Source organism: Agelaius phoeniceus, chromosome 18 (genome assembly GCF_051311805.1).
Source record: "Agelaius phoeniceus isolate bAgePho1 chromosome 18, bAgePho1.hap1, whole genome shotgun sequence".
NCBI lineage: Eukaryota > Metazoa > Chordata > Aves > Passeriformes > Icteridae > Agelaius > Agelaius phoeniceus.
Window position 1 is genome coordinate 9,755,587 of NC_135282.1, and position 14,066 is coordinate 9,769,652.

Genomic DNA, 14,066 nt, shown 5'->3' on the forward strand with positions numbered 1-14,066 from the left:
GAGCTGTCCCTCATGAGGAAGCTCTGGGTGGTGTTCATCCTGCAGTGTTCAGTAACCTTGCAGGGATTGTTTTATGCCGTGACTTTTGCTCTCTTTGAACCTTTGGAGCTCTCACAGCACAGCCTCCTCTAGCTGTGGGTTTATTTAGCTGTTCCTTGGAGGGAATCTTTATTCACAGAATCACAGAATGGTTTGGATTTGAAGGGACCTTAAAGCTCATCTCACTCCATCCCCTGCCATGACAGGGACACCTTTCACTATCCCAGGTTGCTCCAAGCCCCGTCCAACCTGGCACCTTGAATACATCCAGGGATCCAGAGTTTCCCTGGACTAGACCCTCTGTCCCCCTTCCGCATGACTTTTAGGTGTGACATTGATGCTCTCTGCGCCATCCCCCCACAAACTCGACATCTCTGCAAAGCCTTTGGCTCAGCGGCCGCCTGGAGCCGGGAGCGGCGGGCGCGGAGCTCCCTCCTGCGGCCCTGCCGAGCAGCGCGGGCGGCCCGGGAGGCTGCAGCCGGCTCTGCGGGGAAACCCGGGGGTGCTCACCCCCTCCTCACCCTGCCCGCCTCCCCTCCCCGCCAGTCCCTGTCCCCGGTGCCCCATGGATGCTCCCGCCGCCCCCAGCCCCGCAGGCCCCGTTGCTAAGGGGCCGTTGCTAAGGACCAACATCCGGGTCCTGCCCTGCGCATGCGCGGTGCCGCCTTCAGACCACGTGACCCGAGTAAGATGGCGACGCCCATGGGGCGGCGTGCGCGGTACTGAGCGTTCCCTGCTTGGCCTCTGTCGCTGACCATGTCGCGACTTATCGTGAAGAATCTCCCCAATGGGGTGAGGCTCGGTGCGGTGCAGGGGGCGTGCTGGGCCTAGGATGGGTCTGAGGGCGCTGCGGGGAGAGCGGGATGCGGGGCAGGGAGAGGCACCGGTAGGGGAGCGTGTGGTGGGGATGGGGGAGAGCGGGGAGACGACTCCCGGGAGAGGTTTCAAGTGGTGAGAAGATGAGGTTTTGGACGGGGAGCGGTGAGGTGTCCCGGGGGAAGGGGCTATGAGGGGTCGCGGTCAGTACTAGGATGTGGAACATGGGGACACTTCGGGGGGAGGATGGTGGGAGAGCTCCTGGAGCAGCCAGGAAGGGGCAGGAAGCAGCGTGAGGGGCATGGCCTGGCAGGTGACACCCCCTCAGGGTGGGCAGTGGATCGCTGTGATCACTCTGCCCCTCTCCTGTCCGGGGTTGGATGCCGGTGCCCTCGGTGCTGCTGTGCCCGGCAGGATCCCGCGTGTTCCCCATCCCCACGCGTGGATTCGGGGGGAACATGAATGGGTGTGGTGGCTGAAGTGGGGATTTGGTTCACGATGTGCTTCCTGCTGCCTTCCAGAAGCTCTTTGAGACAGAATATGTTGGGTTGGACTCAGAGGCTCCCTGGGGCTGATTTCCCTTCTGCTGCCCTCCCTCTTTTCCCAGATGAAGGAGGAGCGTTTCAGGAAGCTCTTTGCTGCCTTTGGCACGCTCACTGACTGCTGCCTCAAGTACACCAAGGATGGAAGGTTCCGGAAATTTGGCTTCATTGGCTACAAGTCTGAGGATGAGGCTCAAACAGCCCTGAACCACTTCAACAAAAGCTTCATAGACACTTCCAGAGTCACAGTGAGCTGATCTCCAGAAATATCTCCCTGCAATTCCTAAGGAATGGGATCTCAGGGAGGGTGGGCAGGCCCTGGCACAGGGTGCCCAGAGCAGCTGGGGTTGGCTCTGGATCCCTGGCAGTGCCCAAGGCCAGGCTGGATGGGGGTGGGAACAGCCTGGGATGGTGGAAGGTGTCCCTGCCCATGGCAGGGGGTGGCATTTTAAGGCCCCTTGCCATCCTGGGTTTGTGTGCCTGTGCACTCCTGACTCTCCCATGGTGGCTGAATGCGTGGCTCTGTGCTTTTAAAAGCTGTTCCTGCACCTTCCCTCCATCCCACCAGGGTTTCAGTAACTCCTGAGTGAAATCACCCAGCAGTTACAGCCCTGTGCTTAATTACAGACCTGGCTCATTCCAGGTGGAGCTGTGCAAGTCTTTTGGTGACCCTACAAAACCCAAAGCCTGGAGCAAGCACTCTCAGAAGGGCCCTGCCCCAGAAAAGCAGAGCAAGGAGCCCTTGGCAAGTGCAGCCACAAAGAAGGTGAGTCCTGCCTGATTCCTGGGGCTCTGCTCTGTATCAGTGCCACAGAAGGGGGCCTGGGCTGTGGGGAAGGGCACAGAGCAGCTGGGCCACCAGATTCTGGAGTCCTGGTGCTGGTGTTTTCTGCCTCAGGGTCTCTGTTCCCTGTGCTGTTGGGTTATCTGGAATTGCCTGTGCTTCTAATAAACCTTTCTGGGTTTTTTTCCCCAAGGATAAAAAGAAGAAAGATCCAGTGGATAACTTAAAGGAGGTGAGTTGAGGTTGGATTGCTGTCCCTGCATTCTTGCTGCTGAATGGTTCCTTTCTGTCCTGCTTCCCATGCTGTTAATTCAGGCTGGGACAGGCCAGTTCTGTTGTAAAAAATTATTTTAACAACTCCAACATGAGATCTTATGGTCACCTTCTCCTGTGAGCACACACTGCACCCAGGTCTGCTCTGTTTCAGCAGTTCTGGGGTTTAACCATAGCTGAGTTGTGTCACATTTAACTTTCTTTTTTTTTTCCTCTTTTTTTTTCTCTTTTTTTTTCCTTCTTTTCCCCCCTATTCTCCCCTCTTTTTTCAGCTTTGTTTTATTCTTTAAAGTACTTTCTAAACACCAATTAAAAAAAAGAATAGGAATAAAACACCTTGAGAAGACTTTAATCACCTTGTCAGTGTAAGTTTGTAAATTGAGCTCCCCTTAAGGGAATTTTGGTTTCACACTGGTGGAAATGAGGTGATATCTTAGATTTCAGATTCACTATGAGTCTCTCTCCACAGCTTGTCTTTTTTTTTTCCTCACAGCTGAAGGAAGATAAAACATTCCAGGAGTTCTTGGTGGTTCACCAGAAGAGGTCCCAGGTGGCCACTTGGGCTAATGACACTTTGGCAGAGGAGCCCAAGAAGGGAAAATCAGCCACAGCAGCATCTGATTACCTGAACTTTGATTCAGATGAGTCTGAGGAGCTGAGTGAGGGTGGGGATGAACCCTCTGAAGATGAGGAGGAGGGTAAAGGTACCTGAGGGAGCTGTCACCCTTTGCTTGTGTCAGTCACAGTGGCCCTGTCACAGGGAGTGACAGCACTGGACTCAGTGTCACCAGGAGGGTGGGCTCTCACCTTTCTGTGTGCTGGGAATGCCTGGTTGTTTCCCCAGATTTGGGGAACTGTGGCAGATGGAGTGTCTGATATCTGGGGCTGCCATTTGTGCTTTCCCTGTGTCATTAGAGAGGAGTAACAGGACAAACAGTTGCAGCTTTCCTTGAAGTGCTTTCCTTCTTGCACCCCTTTCATCTCCAGGGTTTCCAGGGCTGGATGTGCTTTCTGTGCTTTAGAAACCTGTGGGTGGCTGGGAACTCATCTGGTGTGCCTTTGATGGATGTTTCTGGAAATTGGGCCTGCCAGGGTTGGGGGGAAGGGGCAAGGTTCAGGGCCTTGGCTCCTGAGAGCAAATCTGGAGTAGTGGCTTCATTCTGAAGGCTCACACAGCCTGGTGTGTGTAATTTAGGATGCAATGTCCCTGCAGCAGGGATGGGTGTGGGTTTGGAGCTTTTCTCCCTCCCACAGAGGGAGAAAGAGAACCTTAAATGTGTTTAATTTGGGGGCAGAAGAGGGAAACTTCAAATTTACACCCCAAGTTTGGGATGTCAAGTGGATCTGTAGGGTTCACCTCTAACCTGCAGGAAGCCTCCTGCCAAGGAGGCTCACATAACCACACCAGAAAATAAAGATTTTTTATCTCCCTCCCTCCATCCCTACCTGGGATTTGCTTATCTGTTCTGGTGGAGTGAGTGGTGTTTTCCCTGCTGCTCCTCATCTCTCCTTGGGTAACTCAAATCCAGGTGTGCTTGTGTCCTTTTCCCTCTAAAACTAAACACTTCAGACCCTTCTCTGAGGCCTGCTCGGGGTATTTAGTTAAAATTGTGACAAAATACTTCATCCTGGAGTACTTCAAACCCTTTTCTAACATGTTTTATACATGAACTGTTGCTTTGAAATCCAGGCTGTCAGTCTAGGAGTGCTAAGATCAAATTGCTCTGCTGTTTTCCCATGGAAGAGGTAGAGAATAAGGAGGTGATGGCCATGATTGTGTCAGTTCTCAGCTTTTTCCTGGCTTGGGGGGAGAGCAGCAGCATCTGTGTGAAAAAATCTTCTCTGTTCTCTCCTCTCTGCCAGGAAAGAAAGAAGGGAAGAAGGCAGCTACCAGCAAAGACCTCTCAGATATGGATTACCTGAAATCTAAAGTGGTGAAGGATTCTTCCTCCTCATCCAGTACAGAGGAAGAAACAGAGACTGAAGAAGAGGAGGAAAGTGAGACTGAGGAGGATTCAGGCATTGCAGAAACTCACCTGGAGAAGCAGGGGAAGCCAAAAGCCAAACAAACAGAGCAAAAAACACCAGTGGGGAAGAAGAAAAAAGGATCCACACTAGAGGTACAGCTGGATTAGATTTGTCTTCTTTGAAGCAGCAGCTTTGTGGATAGCAGGTGTCTGTCAGTCCTGCAGAATGAGCTGACAGCCTGGCAAGGCTGCAGGCCCCACTGGGTACCAGCTCTCTTGGCCTCCTTGGTGTGACCCATTTACAAATTTCACTGAATCCCCTTAGGGCTGACTAAATTCCCAAAGATGGGGCTTCCAGATAAGTGCTGCTGGTGCCCTTCTCAGAGGCTTTTTTGCAGGAAATGCTGTCCTGGCAACAGCAGCACTCAGTTTTTCATGGCAGTGCACCTTCAGCTGGCACCTCCTGCCCCAGGCTGCTGCAGCTGTGGCAATCTCCTGATATCCCCTCCCACTCTTCAGCCTCCTGTTTGTTGGCCAAGCCCAGCTGGTTGTGCTGTGATTTCTGTTCTTTCATTCAGCTTTTTCTCCCTTTTTTCCCCCTCCTCTGTGCAGAGCCAGGCCAGCTCTGGGGAAGCCAGCACTCCATTCACAGTGAAACTTCGTGGGGCTCCCTCCAACATCACTGAGGCAAGTTTGGTTTCCCAGCTGGGAAGGAAGGCTCAGGGTTGTCCCAGAGTGTTCCTCTGCAAGATGTTTGCAGAGACTTTTCACTTCTCACTCCTTTGAGGCCTTTGTGGGTGATCAGGGCAACTTCTGAACTGTCTTTTGCAGAGATCTGGGTGTTTTATTTATAAAAACCTAAGCCTACAACTTGCTGCTTCCTGTATCTGAGAATTATTCAAACAATTCTGATTCTTCCCACAGCAAAAAATTCGAGAATTTTTCTTCCCTCTGAAGCCAGTGGCAATCCGGATGGGGAAAAAGGGCCAGGGGAAGAATTCAGGTAAGAACTGTGTGTGAAAGGGGGGTGGGATCTGTGAGTTAGGGGACCTCTTGGTCACCCCTCTGCTCTTTTAGCCTGCATTTCCACATCCCTGGCTCGTGGCCTGATTCTTGGAGACCTTTCTGTGACTTTGCAGCTCTCCTGCCCTACTTGCTGGCCACAGGATGCCGTGGGCAGGGTAATGTTGGCTGTGCTCCCTTTGGAGTAGCAGCAGGATCTTTTTTTGTATTGAGCTGCATCCAGAACTTTATTCTAAACACCCCAAACCATGCCAAGGAAAAGCCTGTTCCCCTGGGATAGCTGCAGCAGCCCAGGGCACTGTGCTGATTTGTGGGAGCAGGTCCTTGGAGCTTTGCTCTGTGCTCTTTTCCTTTAATAGTCCAACATTCACCTTTTATTTGCTCTCAGAGGCACCTGTGAAAGCCTCCTCCAGCTGCTAAATAAAGTTTTTGTGATTTGTATATACAGAATAAGCTTTGAAAAGGCAGCTTTCCAGTCTGACATCATCATCATCTCCAGGCTGAAACTTTCCATGGCAGCTGAATGCTCTACCTATAAAAATCTATATTAAAGCAAGCCCAATTCACCCTTAATTACCCAATTAGTGGCTGTGTGTGTTCCCCACATGATGCTCAGTTGAACCTTCCCTTCCTCCAAGGTTACATCTTTGTTGACTTGAAGAGTGAAGCAGAAATGCAAAGGGCCTTGAAGCGGAAAAAAGAATTCCTGGGTAAGGGCTGTTTATTCTTCTCCTTGTTCCAGCCTGGGAGCTCAGCTGCTCAAGTGTTCCCTGCACAAGTAGCTCCTGTGATTGGAGTTTTTCCCAGGCACATGGGGATGTTGTTCCTTGGGATAAACCAGGTGCTGTGACAGGAGTGGGGTTTTGGGGCCCTCGTGTTTTGCCGTGTGCTTGAGGTGGCTCTTGTTGGGGTAAAAATAACAGTGCTGGAGTCCAGCTTTGTACAGACAGTGCTGCAAGGCTGGGCTGGAGCCCTTGGCTTGGCCTAACCCTTGGAGTAACTCCTGAAATTCTGTTTGCAAATATTGTGTGGGCTGGCACAGACAGCTGGGGCTCTCTGAAAGGAAAGGGGGGCTGGGTTGATACCCTGATTTTTATGAAGACTGACTCTTACAGCTCCCACCTCCCCCTTATTTTTGAGTCCTGCTCAGAGCCTGTGGGGCTGTAATTGTCTAACCCTGGGCTCTCTGGGATGCCTTAAGTTTTAGCTTTCACATTATTCAAATTCTGTACTGCATTAGTATATAACTCTGAACTTCATATCAAGTGTTAACAAGTTCTCCTCACAGTTTAGTCAGACAAAACAATCCTTTTCCAGTTCAGCCCCAAAAACTATAAACAGCAGCAAATTGAGGAGAACAATCTGGGAGGATGGGATTTCATGACCTGAAGCTGTAATTGGACAATTAACCCCAATATGTAAATGCACCAAAACCTATAAAAGTGTGAAACCTCATGACCTGAGCTTGGAGCCTTGGCCAGGCTCTTGCACAGCCCAAGGTGTATCCTTTGAAGGCCTTTTAAATAAATACCTGCTTTATTCCTTTAACACTGCCTTGCCTGTGTTCTGGGCAGCCTCTCAAGGTGTCATTTGCACGTGGGTGTTGTTTGCTCATGGCCTTGGGAAGCACCCAACATCCCTCTGTGTTCTTTGGGTCAGGTGGACACACTGTGGAGGTGTCCCGATGCAGGAACACCCCAAAAGAAACAGTTCCAGCAAAACCTGAGCACCAGCCCTGGCAAAGGACACTGAGGGATGATGAGGAGGAAGAGGACTTGTCTGAATCAGGGAGACTCTTTGTCAGGAACCTGCCTTTCACCAGCACTGAGGAGGACTTGGAGAAGATCTTTTCAAAGTATGGTGAGTGTTTGCCATGGGACTGGAACTTGCAGGGCAATGTCGTTCCTTTGTCCAGAGGTGTTCCTGCTGGGTGGGAATGGTCAAAGCTCTGTGTCCCACATCTCTTGGACATGGCCCAGCTCCCACATCTTTATTTTCTGGTGTGATTATGTGAGCCTGCTTGGCAGGAGGCTCCCTGCAGGTTAGAGGTGAACCCTTCAGATCCACTTGACATCCCAAACTTGGGGTGTCAATTTGAAGTTTCCCTCTTCTGCCTCCAAATTAAACACATTAAAGGTTCTCTTAGCATCCTGGGGCAGAAAGGGTGAGGCTGTGGATGAGTTTATCCCTGACTGAAGGTGAAGGCAGCTGCTCAGAGCTTGCCTGGTTTGTGTCACCTGTCAGAGCCCTTGGGCTGCTTGTGTTGGGCCCTCCTTGTCCCTCTGCAACTCCTGGCCCAGGCTGGTGTCTCCCCACCCATCCAGAGCTGCTCCCCCCATCCTTGATTGTGCCTGGGAGGTGCCAGTTCAGGGACATCTGTGACCACTGAGCCTTGCCTCCTGCAGGACCCCTCTCAGAGATCCACTTCCCCATTGACAAACTCACCAAGAAACCCAAAGGATTTGCTTTCATCACCTACATGATCCCTGAGCATGCTGTGAAGGCCCTGGCAGAGCTGGATGGGCAGGTGTTCCAGGTACAGCTCTGATGCTTTTCCTCTGCGTTGGACTGCAGCTGCTGGGAATGCTTGGTGGGAATGGGGCTGAGAGTTTGCTTCTGGGCTTTGTTAAAAAGGGTTTGAGGGTTTCCTGCAGGTTCTTTTGGTAGAGTAGCTTGCTTTGAGCAGCTTTGCAGACACCAGAATCCTGGGGGAGGTGGGGAAGGAGCTCTGAGTGTCTCACGCTGTGTGGCCGCTTTGACTTGCAGCTGTGGCTCCTTTGGGAAGGAAAATTCCCTCCTTTCACTGACTGGGAAAGGTGCCAGGAAATTTCCTCCATGTGGATTATTCCAGAGCTGCTGGATCTCTCCTTCCTGTCTTGTAGGGCAGAATGATGCATCTTTTACCCTCCACCATCAAAAAGGAAAAAGTAGAAGATGGAGATGCAGAAGAATCTTCTTCCTACAAAAAGAACAAAGAGGCCAAGGACAAAGCCAACAGTTCCAGGTACAACACAAGCTGCCAGATTCCCAGGAATGCATATGGGATCTTCACAGGGGCTGTGGAGATTCCCAGAGCTGATGAAGCATTTGCTGTGCAGCTCTGTTTCCTTTATCTCTCACCTCCCCAGCTCCTCTGCCCAAGTAGCTGCAGTAGCTCAGTGAGCAGCAGAAATTGAGAGGTTTGAATGGCTTTGGTGTGAGTTCCTTCTCTAATAAGAGTTAGTCTGGTTATGTAATTCTTCAGGGGGTGGTTTCAGATCAATTGGGCCTTTCTTCTCCTCTGATTGGCCACCTGTAATTCTAGAGCTTGTAGAGGCTTTTTCTTGCTGTGTGACAAATCAGTTTCAAAAGAAAAATAAAAAAGAAATGGCTGATACTTTCTGTCTTGAAGGGAAAAGGGTGCAACCTTGCTTGTATGGGGTTTGTGGGTTTAGGAAACCAGTTGGAGGTGTGTTCCTCTGAGGCAGTAGCTGAGCTTCAGCTGCAGAGCTGTGCCCAGTGAGGTCTGGGGAGGCAGAGCTCACTGCCTGCACTGCTTCTGTTTGCACTCCAGTCACATCTCCCTCATCCTGTCCCTTCCCTAGGGAATTTCCACCCTTCTTTCCCTCTCCCTTCACCCTGGTGCTCAGAGCTGCTTTTTCCCCAGGATTATTGGCTGGAGGGCCCATGACTGACCCTGGCTGTGTTTTCTCTTGCCAGCTCCCACAACTGGAACGCTCTGTTCGTGGGGACAAACGCTGTGGCTGATGCCATGGCCCACAAGTACAACGCTGCCAAAAGCCAAGTGCTGGATGCTGTGAGTTGGGTTGGGATGGACCAGCTGGGGTGGGACATCACTTTCCTGCCCGTTTCTTTGTGGCCAGGGCCTTGTCTTGCACAGGAAAAGCCTCTGTGCATCCATGGGCACCACACAGGCTGAGGCCACATTCCATGGCATTCTGTGGGGTCTGAGCCTATTGATCCCTTCCTTCCCACTCTGCTTTCCTGTGGCTGAATTTTGCATTTCTACATAACTAGAACTTGGTGGGAATTTACACCCTAAAGCTCAGATCCTTCCTGGAAATCTCATTTTACTCTGGGACGTGTTTGAATTCCAGCAGCTGCAGGGGAGCTGGAGCATTTTACCCTCCAGCTGCCTGCCACATTCCCTTTGCATGTGCTTCTGAGAGCAGCAGGTGACTGAATTCTTGCCTGCAGGAGAGCAAAGACAGCGTGGCAGTGAGGGTGGCTCTGGGAGAAACGGAGCTGGTCCAGGAAATCCGCCGGTTCCTCGTGGAAAACGGAGTCAGCCTGGATTCCTTCAGCCAGGTGAGAGGCCCAGCTGGAGGCACCAATGGGGATCCACCTCTTCTAGTCCTGGTGTTCTCAGCTCTCTTGGAAATTGGTAATTAAATCCTCAGCATCTTGCAGGATTGAACCCTCCCTGATGAGTTAGGAAATTATTGTATTTGCGGGGTGCCCCATGGCAGGGAGGAATGATGAATGTGACTCCATGTTCTCAGAAGGCTAATTTATTCTTTTATAATATTATATTAAGGAATACTAAACTAACTAACTAAAGAATACAGAAAGGATACTTACAGAAGGCTAAAAAGATAATAATGAAAACTCCTGACTCTTTCCAGAGTCCCAACACAGCTTGGCCCCAGTTGGCCACACAATGAAACCAGTGGAACAATCACCTGTGGGTGAACAATCTCCAAACACATTCCACATGTGAGCACAACACAGGAGAAGCAAATGAGATTAGAATTGTTTTCCTTTTCTCTGAGGCTTCTCAGCTTCCCAGGAGAAAAATCCTGGGCAAAGGCATTTTTCAGAAAATATGAATGTGACAGGAAATGTATCCATTTGAAAAGGCAGTGGCTCTCAGGATGAGTGAAATCCATAATATGATGGCATTAGGATGGTGGGCAAGGAAGGAGCCCTGTGGATCTGCAGCTGACACCTCCATCCATGAGATGTGGATTTTCCAGGGAGTGTTCCCTAAATGTCTGTCAGTCCTTTTGCATTGGGGAGAGGAGTGACACAGAGAGAGGGAGAGCAGAGCTTTGGAGATCTGAAATCTCCATTTAGAAAACTGCTGGATTTTCTCTCTTCCATGCCATATTTTTCCTTTCTTTCCCTGCTGGCTGTGTCAGGCTGCTGGTGAGAGGAGCAGGACAGTGATCCTGGTGAAGAACCTGCCAGCTGGCACCAGTGCCCTGGAGCTGGAGGAGCTCTTTGGCCAGCACGGGGACCTGGGCCGGGTGCTGCTGCCAGAGGGAGGCATCACAGCCATCGTGGAGTTCCTGGAGCCCACAGAGGCCAAGCAAGCCTTCACCAGGCTGGCCTACTCCAAGGTGGGAGCACTGCCTGGGGAAGGGGGTTTTGGTGAGCTGGGGAGCTGCAGGAGGGCTCTCCATGAGTGTGAGGGGCTCAGGGAGTGTGAAAAGGTGTTATCCCAGAGGGACTCACCTTCCAAGATGTACCCTTTGGATTTAGGGAGGTGCCTGGTACAGCAGAGCAGGGCTCAGCCTGCAGAGGATGCTGGAGAAGGGGGCTGTCATACAGCTGGAGGGTTTCTTTTCCCTTTTGCAATCCAGGAGTGACCCATATAAGGCTGGCTCCTTTTGTGACAGAGAGTTTAGGCTCTGGTCCTCTAAGGCTGGATCCTTTTGTGACAGAGAGTTTAGGCTCTGGTCCTCTAAGGCTGGATCCTTACCCGACAGAGTTTAGACTCTGTCCCTGTAAGGCTGGATCCTTCTGTGGCAGAGAGTTTAGGCTGCATCTTGTAAGGCTGGATCCTTTTGTGACAGAGTCTAGCCACTTGCAAAGGTTACTCAGCTTTTCCACTGCTGTTAAAGCAGAGTTTTTCCTTCAGGCCTTGCCCTTTTGCCCTTCACTCCTCATTTCTCTCCTGTCTTCCCTTCACAGTTTCATTCTGTGCCCTTGTATCTGGAGTGGGCTCCAATGGGGGTTTTCCTCAGCCCAACCCCTCAGAAAAAAAAAGCTGTGGTTCCAGGAAAGGAGGGTGAAGCAGGGCTGGTTCCAGGTAAGAACTCTGGCTGACTTGCTGGGGCCTCTGTGTTTCTCTGGGGTTGTGTCAAGCCCCAGAAATGTTTTGTCTGGGTGAGGCACCAGCCCACTGTGAGGGCTGATCTTTCCTCCCTAAATACACCACCTTTCTCCCCATCCCTAAACTCCCCCACAGTTTGAGTGGTAAGCTCCCCCAAAATTTGGCTTTGTTGCATCTTACAAAGTTGGGTTTATTCTTCTTGGTTCAGGTGAAGCTATAAAAGACTCAGAGGAAGCAGCAGCAGAGGAAGAAGAGGAGGAGGAGGAGGAAGAAGAAGAAAATATTCCTGGGTGTACCTTGTTCATCAAAAACCTGAACTTTGCCACCACAGAAGACACACTGAAGGAGGTGAGCAATAAGGACACAGTGTTTAAAGGATTTCAGCTGCAGCTGGTGTGATCTGGTGGGAGATGAGAGAGCACTGGGTTCTACTGGGACTGGGAACATCACTCCAGGTGTCAGATAAGACAAATGCATCTGGAGCTGGTTTTGTGGGGTTTAATTCCACCTAGAGACAGGTGGAGGCAGTAGGAAATCTTCTAACAGAAATCTACTGAATTTTCTGATTTGCCATGTTTTCTGTAATGCTCCTCCTTGGGACAGGCACTGCTGCAGCTCTGCCACTGCTTGGTGTGTGAGAGGCAGTGAATGAATAAATAAATGATGATTTCTGAATGTGCTTTTCCTCTCAGCTTCTGCTGACAGTGCTGCCTTGTGCTGCTTCACCTCAATAAGCACTTGGGAGAGAGAGTGGCATTCCTGGAGTTTTGTGGGGTGGTAATACCAAAATAAGGAAAAGCAGCTGGAATTTCCCATCTCTGGCACTTCTTGTAGCTGTGTAAAATGCCACATTCCATGGCCAAGCATCCTGGACCTGTGAGTGTGTGTGGAGACTCTGCTCCAGCTGTGGACAAATAAATACCCAGAGCAGGGCTCGGACTTGTCCCCTTTTCTTTTTCTGGCTTTACAAGGGAGTAAAATAAATAGTTTGCTACCCTCTAGCCCCCATTTTTGGGAAGAGCTGTGTTCTAGGGACATCACAGGCAGCACCCACCCTTAAGGCCTCTATTTGGCTGAGGGCATCTTGTAATCCAGAGTGTTCCTCCAGAGCCACCTCAGATCTCTGCACTTTCTGAGGGGCTGTGGAAGATTTCTGGGAACACCTATCTTGATACCTTTCAAACCCTGTGTGTGTGTATTTGTACAGGAATAATTTGATGGGGAAAGGCTCAGCTGCAGTGCTGGGGGAGGTGGGGCTGTGTGGCAGAGTGCCACGCTGGCAGTTGAGTTGCAAGCCTGTGACAAAGGGAACTGAATCACGTGTCCAAATTCCTTGCAGACATTCTCCAAAGTGGGAGCCCTGAAGAGCTGCACAATATCCAAGAAGAAAGACAAAGCAGGTACTCTAGATGTTGCTGTTCAATTCCTTCCCTCTGCTGAGCTGAGGGCTCAGGTGTGGCATTGCTTCAGCACTCATCTGGCTGAGCATTTGTGTTCCTGCTGGCAAATCCTCAGTGCTTCCAGAAGTGTTCCTGTGGAAATGGCTGCAAGCAGCAGCCAAAGCTTCCCCCAGGCTTGGGTCTAGAAGGTTAAACTCCATTGTGGGATTTGTGGAGATGTGGCCTTCTCTTGAGATCTTGAGATGGGAGAAGCCAAACTCCTTCAGGATCACAGAGGAGAGTGGGATGCAGGCTGACAGGAGCCAGTGCCCTGTGATGATTAAGTCCTGCATTATCCTGCAAATGGCCAGATCCTCAAGGATGCCTGGCTGAGAGCTGTGCTGAGTGGGCTGGGTTTGCCTTCTCCCTGCCAGCCCTGAGCCCCCCCAGGCTGCAGGGATGAGTGGCTGTGCCTGTTGTTGGCTGCTCTCCCTTCCCAAGGAGTTGGATTGAAGCAAGCACTGGCTGGAGGGGCTGGGGCTTCTCCCTGGGAGCTGCACAGCTTTGTGGCATTTCCCCTTGACAGAGCTTCCTTGATGTGATATTTAAAAACTCAGATCTGCTGGGAGATAAAAAAATAAAGTGATTCCTTCTGAGTTCTGCTCATGGGTCTGAGCAGGCAGCACCAAGTGTGTGCTGATCTTGTAGCACCTGATCCCTTCAGGCACTGGGGGTCATCTCTACACTCTGCCACTGCTGAGGCTCTGAAATGGAAAATGGGGTGTTGTTTTCTCTCCTCATTATTAATTGTCCCTTAATTATGGCTGCTGTGTTGGGCAGCATGTTGCTCAGGGGTGTGGTGGGACTGCAGACCTTTGCTGGGCAGGGGAAGGATGGGGAAGGATGGTTCTCCTTTGTTGTGCAAGTGGCAGCTGCCCACTCACTCCAGTTAATGGGATGTCTGTCCCACAACAGGATCTCTTCCCCTGATTGTGACCAGCAGTTGCTTTGCAGTGTTTTGTTTAAGGAAGTTGCACTGAAATGATGCAAAGCAAAACGTTGGTTTTGTGTGCAGTATCTCTTACCCCCTCTTTGCATCGGCACCAAAACCAGCTGGTCCAGTGTGGGAATCCACAAAATCAGAGGGTTTTGGGAAAGCTGCAGAAGGCAGCCCTCAGAGACAGC

At 50.9% G+C, this 14,066-nt stretch overlaps 1 protein-coding gene across 1 annotated transcript in view; it reads left to right on the top strand.

Annotated features, from left to right (window-relative positions):
- The first annotated feature begins 706 nt into the window (after positions 1-706).
- The window catches only part of RBM19 (RNA binding motif protein 19), a 52,894-nt gene continuing 39,534 nt past the window's right edge, over positions 707-14,066 (top strand). The window contains exons 1-18 of the mRNA XM_054645766.2: positions 707-831; positions 1,463-1,645; positions 2,041-2,163; positions 2,375-2,413; positions 2,948-3,158; positions 4,318-4,574; positions 5,034-5,108; positions 5,346-5,424; positions 6,083-6,154; positions 7,104-7,304; positions 7,850-7,980; positions 8,327-8,448; positions 9,144-9,240; positions 9,642-9,752; positions 10,586-10,786; positions 11,361-11,478; positions 11,711-11,850; positions 12,842-12,902. Coding sequence (XP_054501741.2) covers positions 796-831; positions 1,463-1,645; positions 2,041-2,163; positions 2,375-2,413; positions 2,948-3,158; positions 4,318-4,574; positions 5,034-5,108; positions 5,346-5,424; positions 6,083-6,154; positions 7,104-7,304; positions 7,850-7,980; positions 8,327-8,448; positions 9,144-9,240; positions 9,642-9,752; positions 10,586-10,786; positions 11,361-11,478; positions 11,711-11,850; positions 12,842-12,902 — 2,257 coding nt within the window. The 5' untranslated portion in view covers positions 707-795. The remainder of the gene's footprint in view (positions 832-1,462; positions 1,646-2,040; positions 2,164-2,374; positions 2,414-2,947; positions 3,159-4,317; positions 4,575-5,033; positions 5,109-5,345; positions 5,425-6,082; positions 6,155-7,103; positions 7,305-7,849; positions 7,981-8,326; positions 8,449-9,143; positions 9,241-9,641; positions 9,753-10,585; positions 10,787-11,360; positions 11,479-11,710; positions 11,851-12,841; positions 12,903-14,066) is intronic.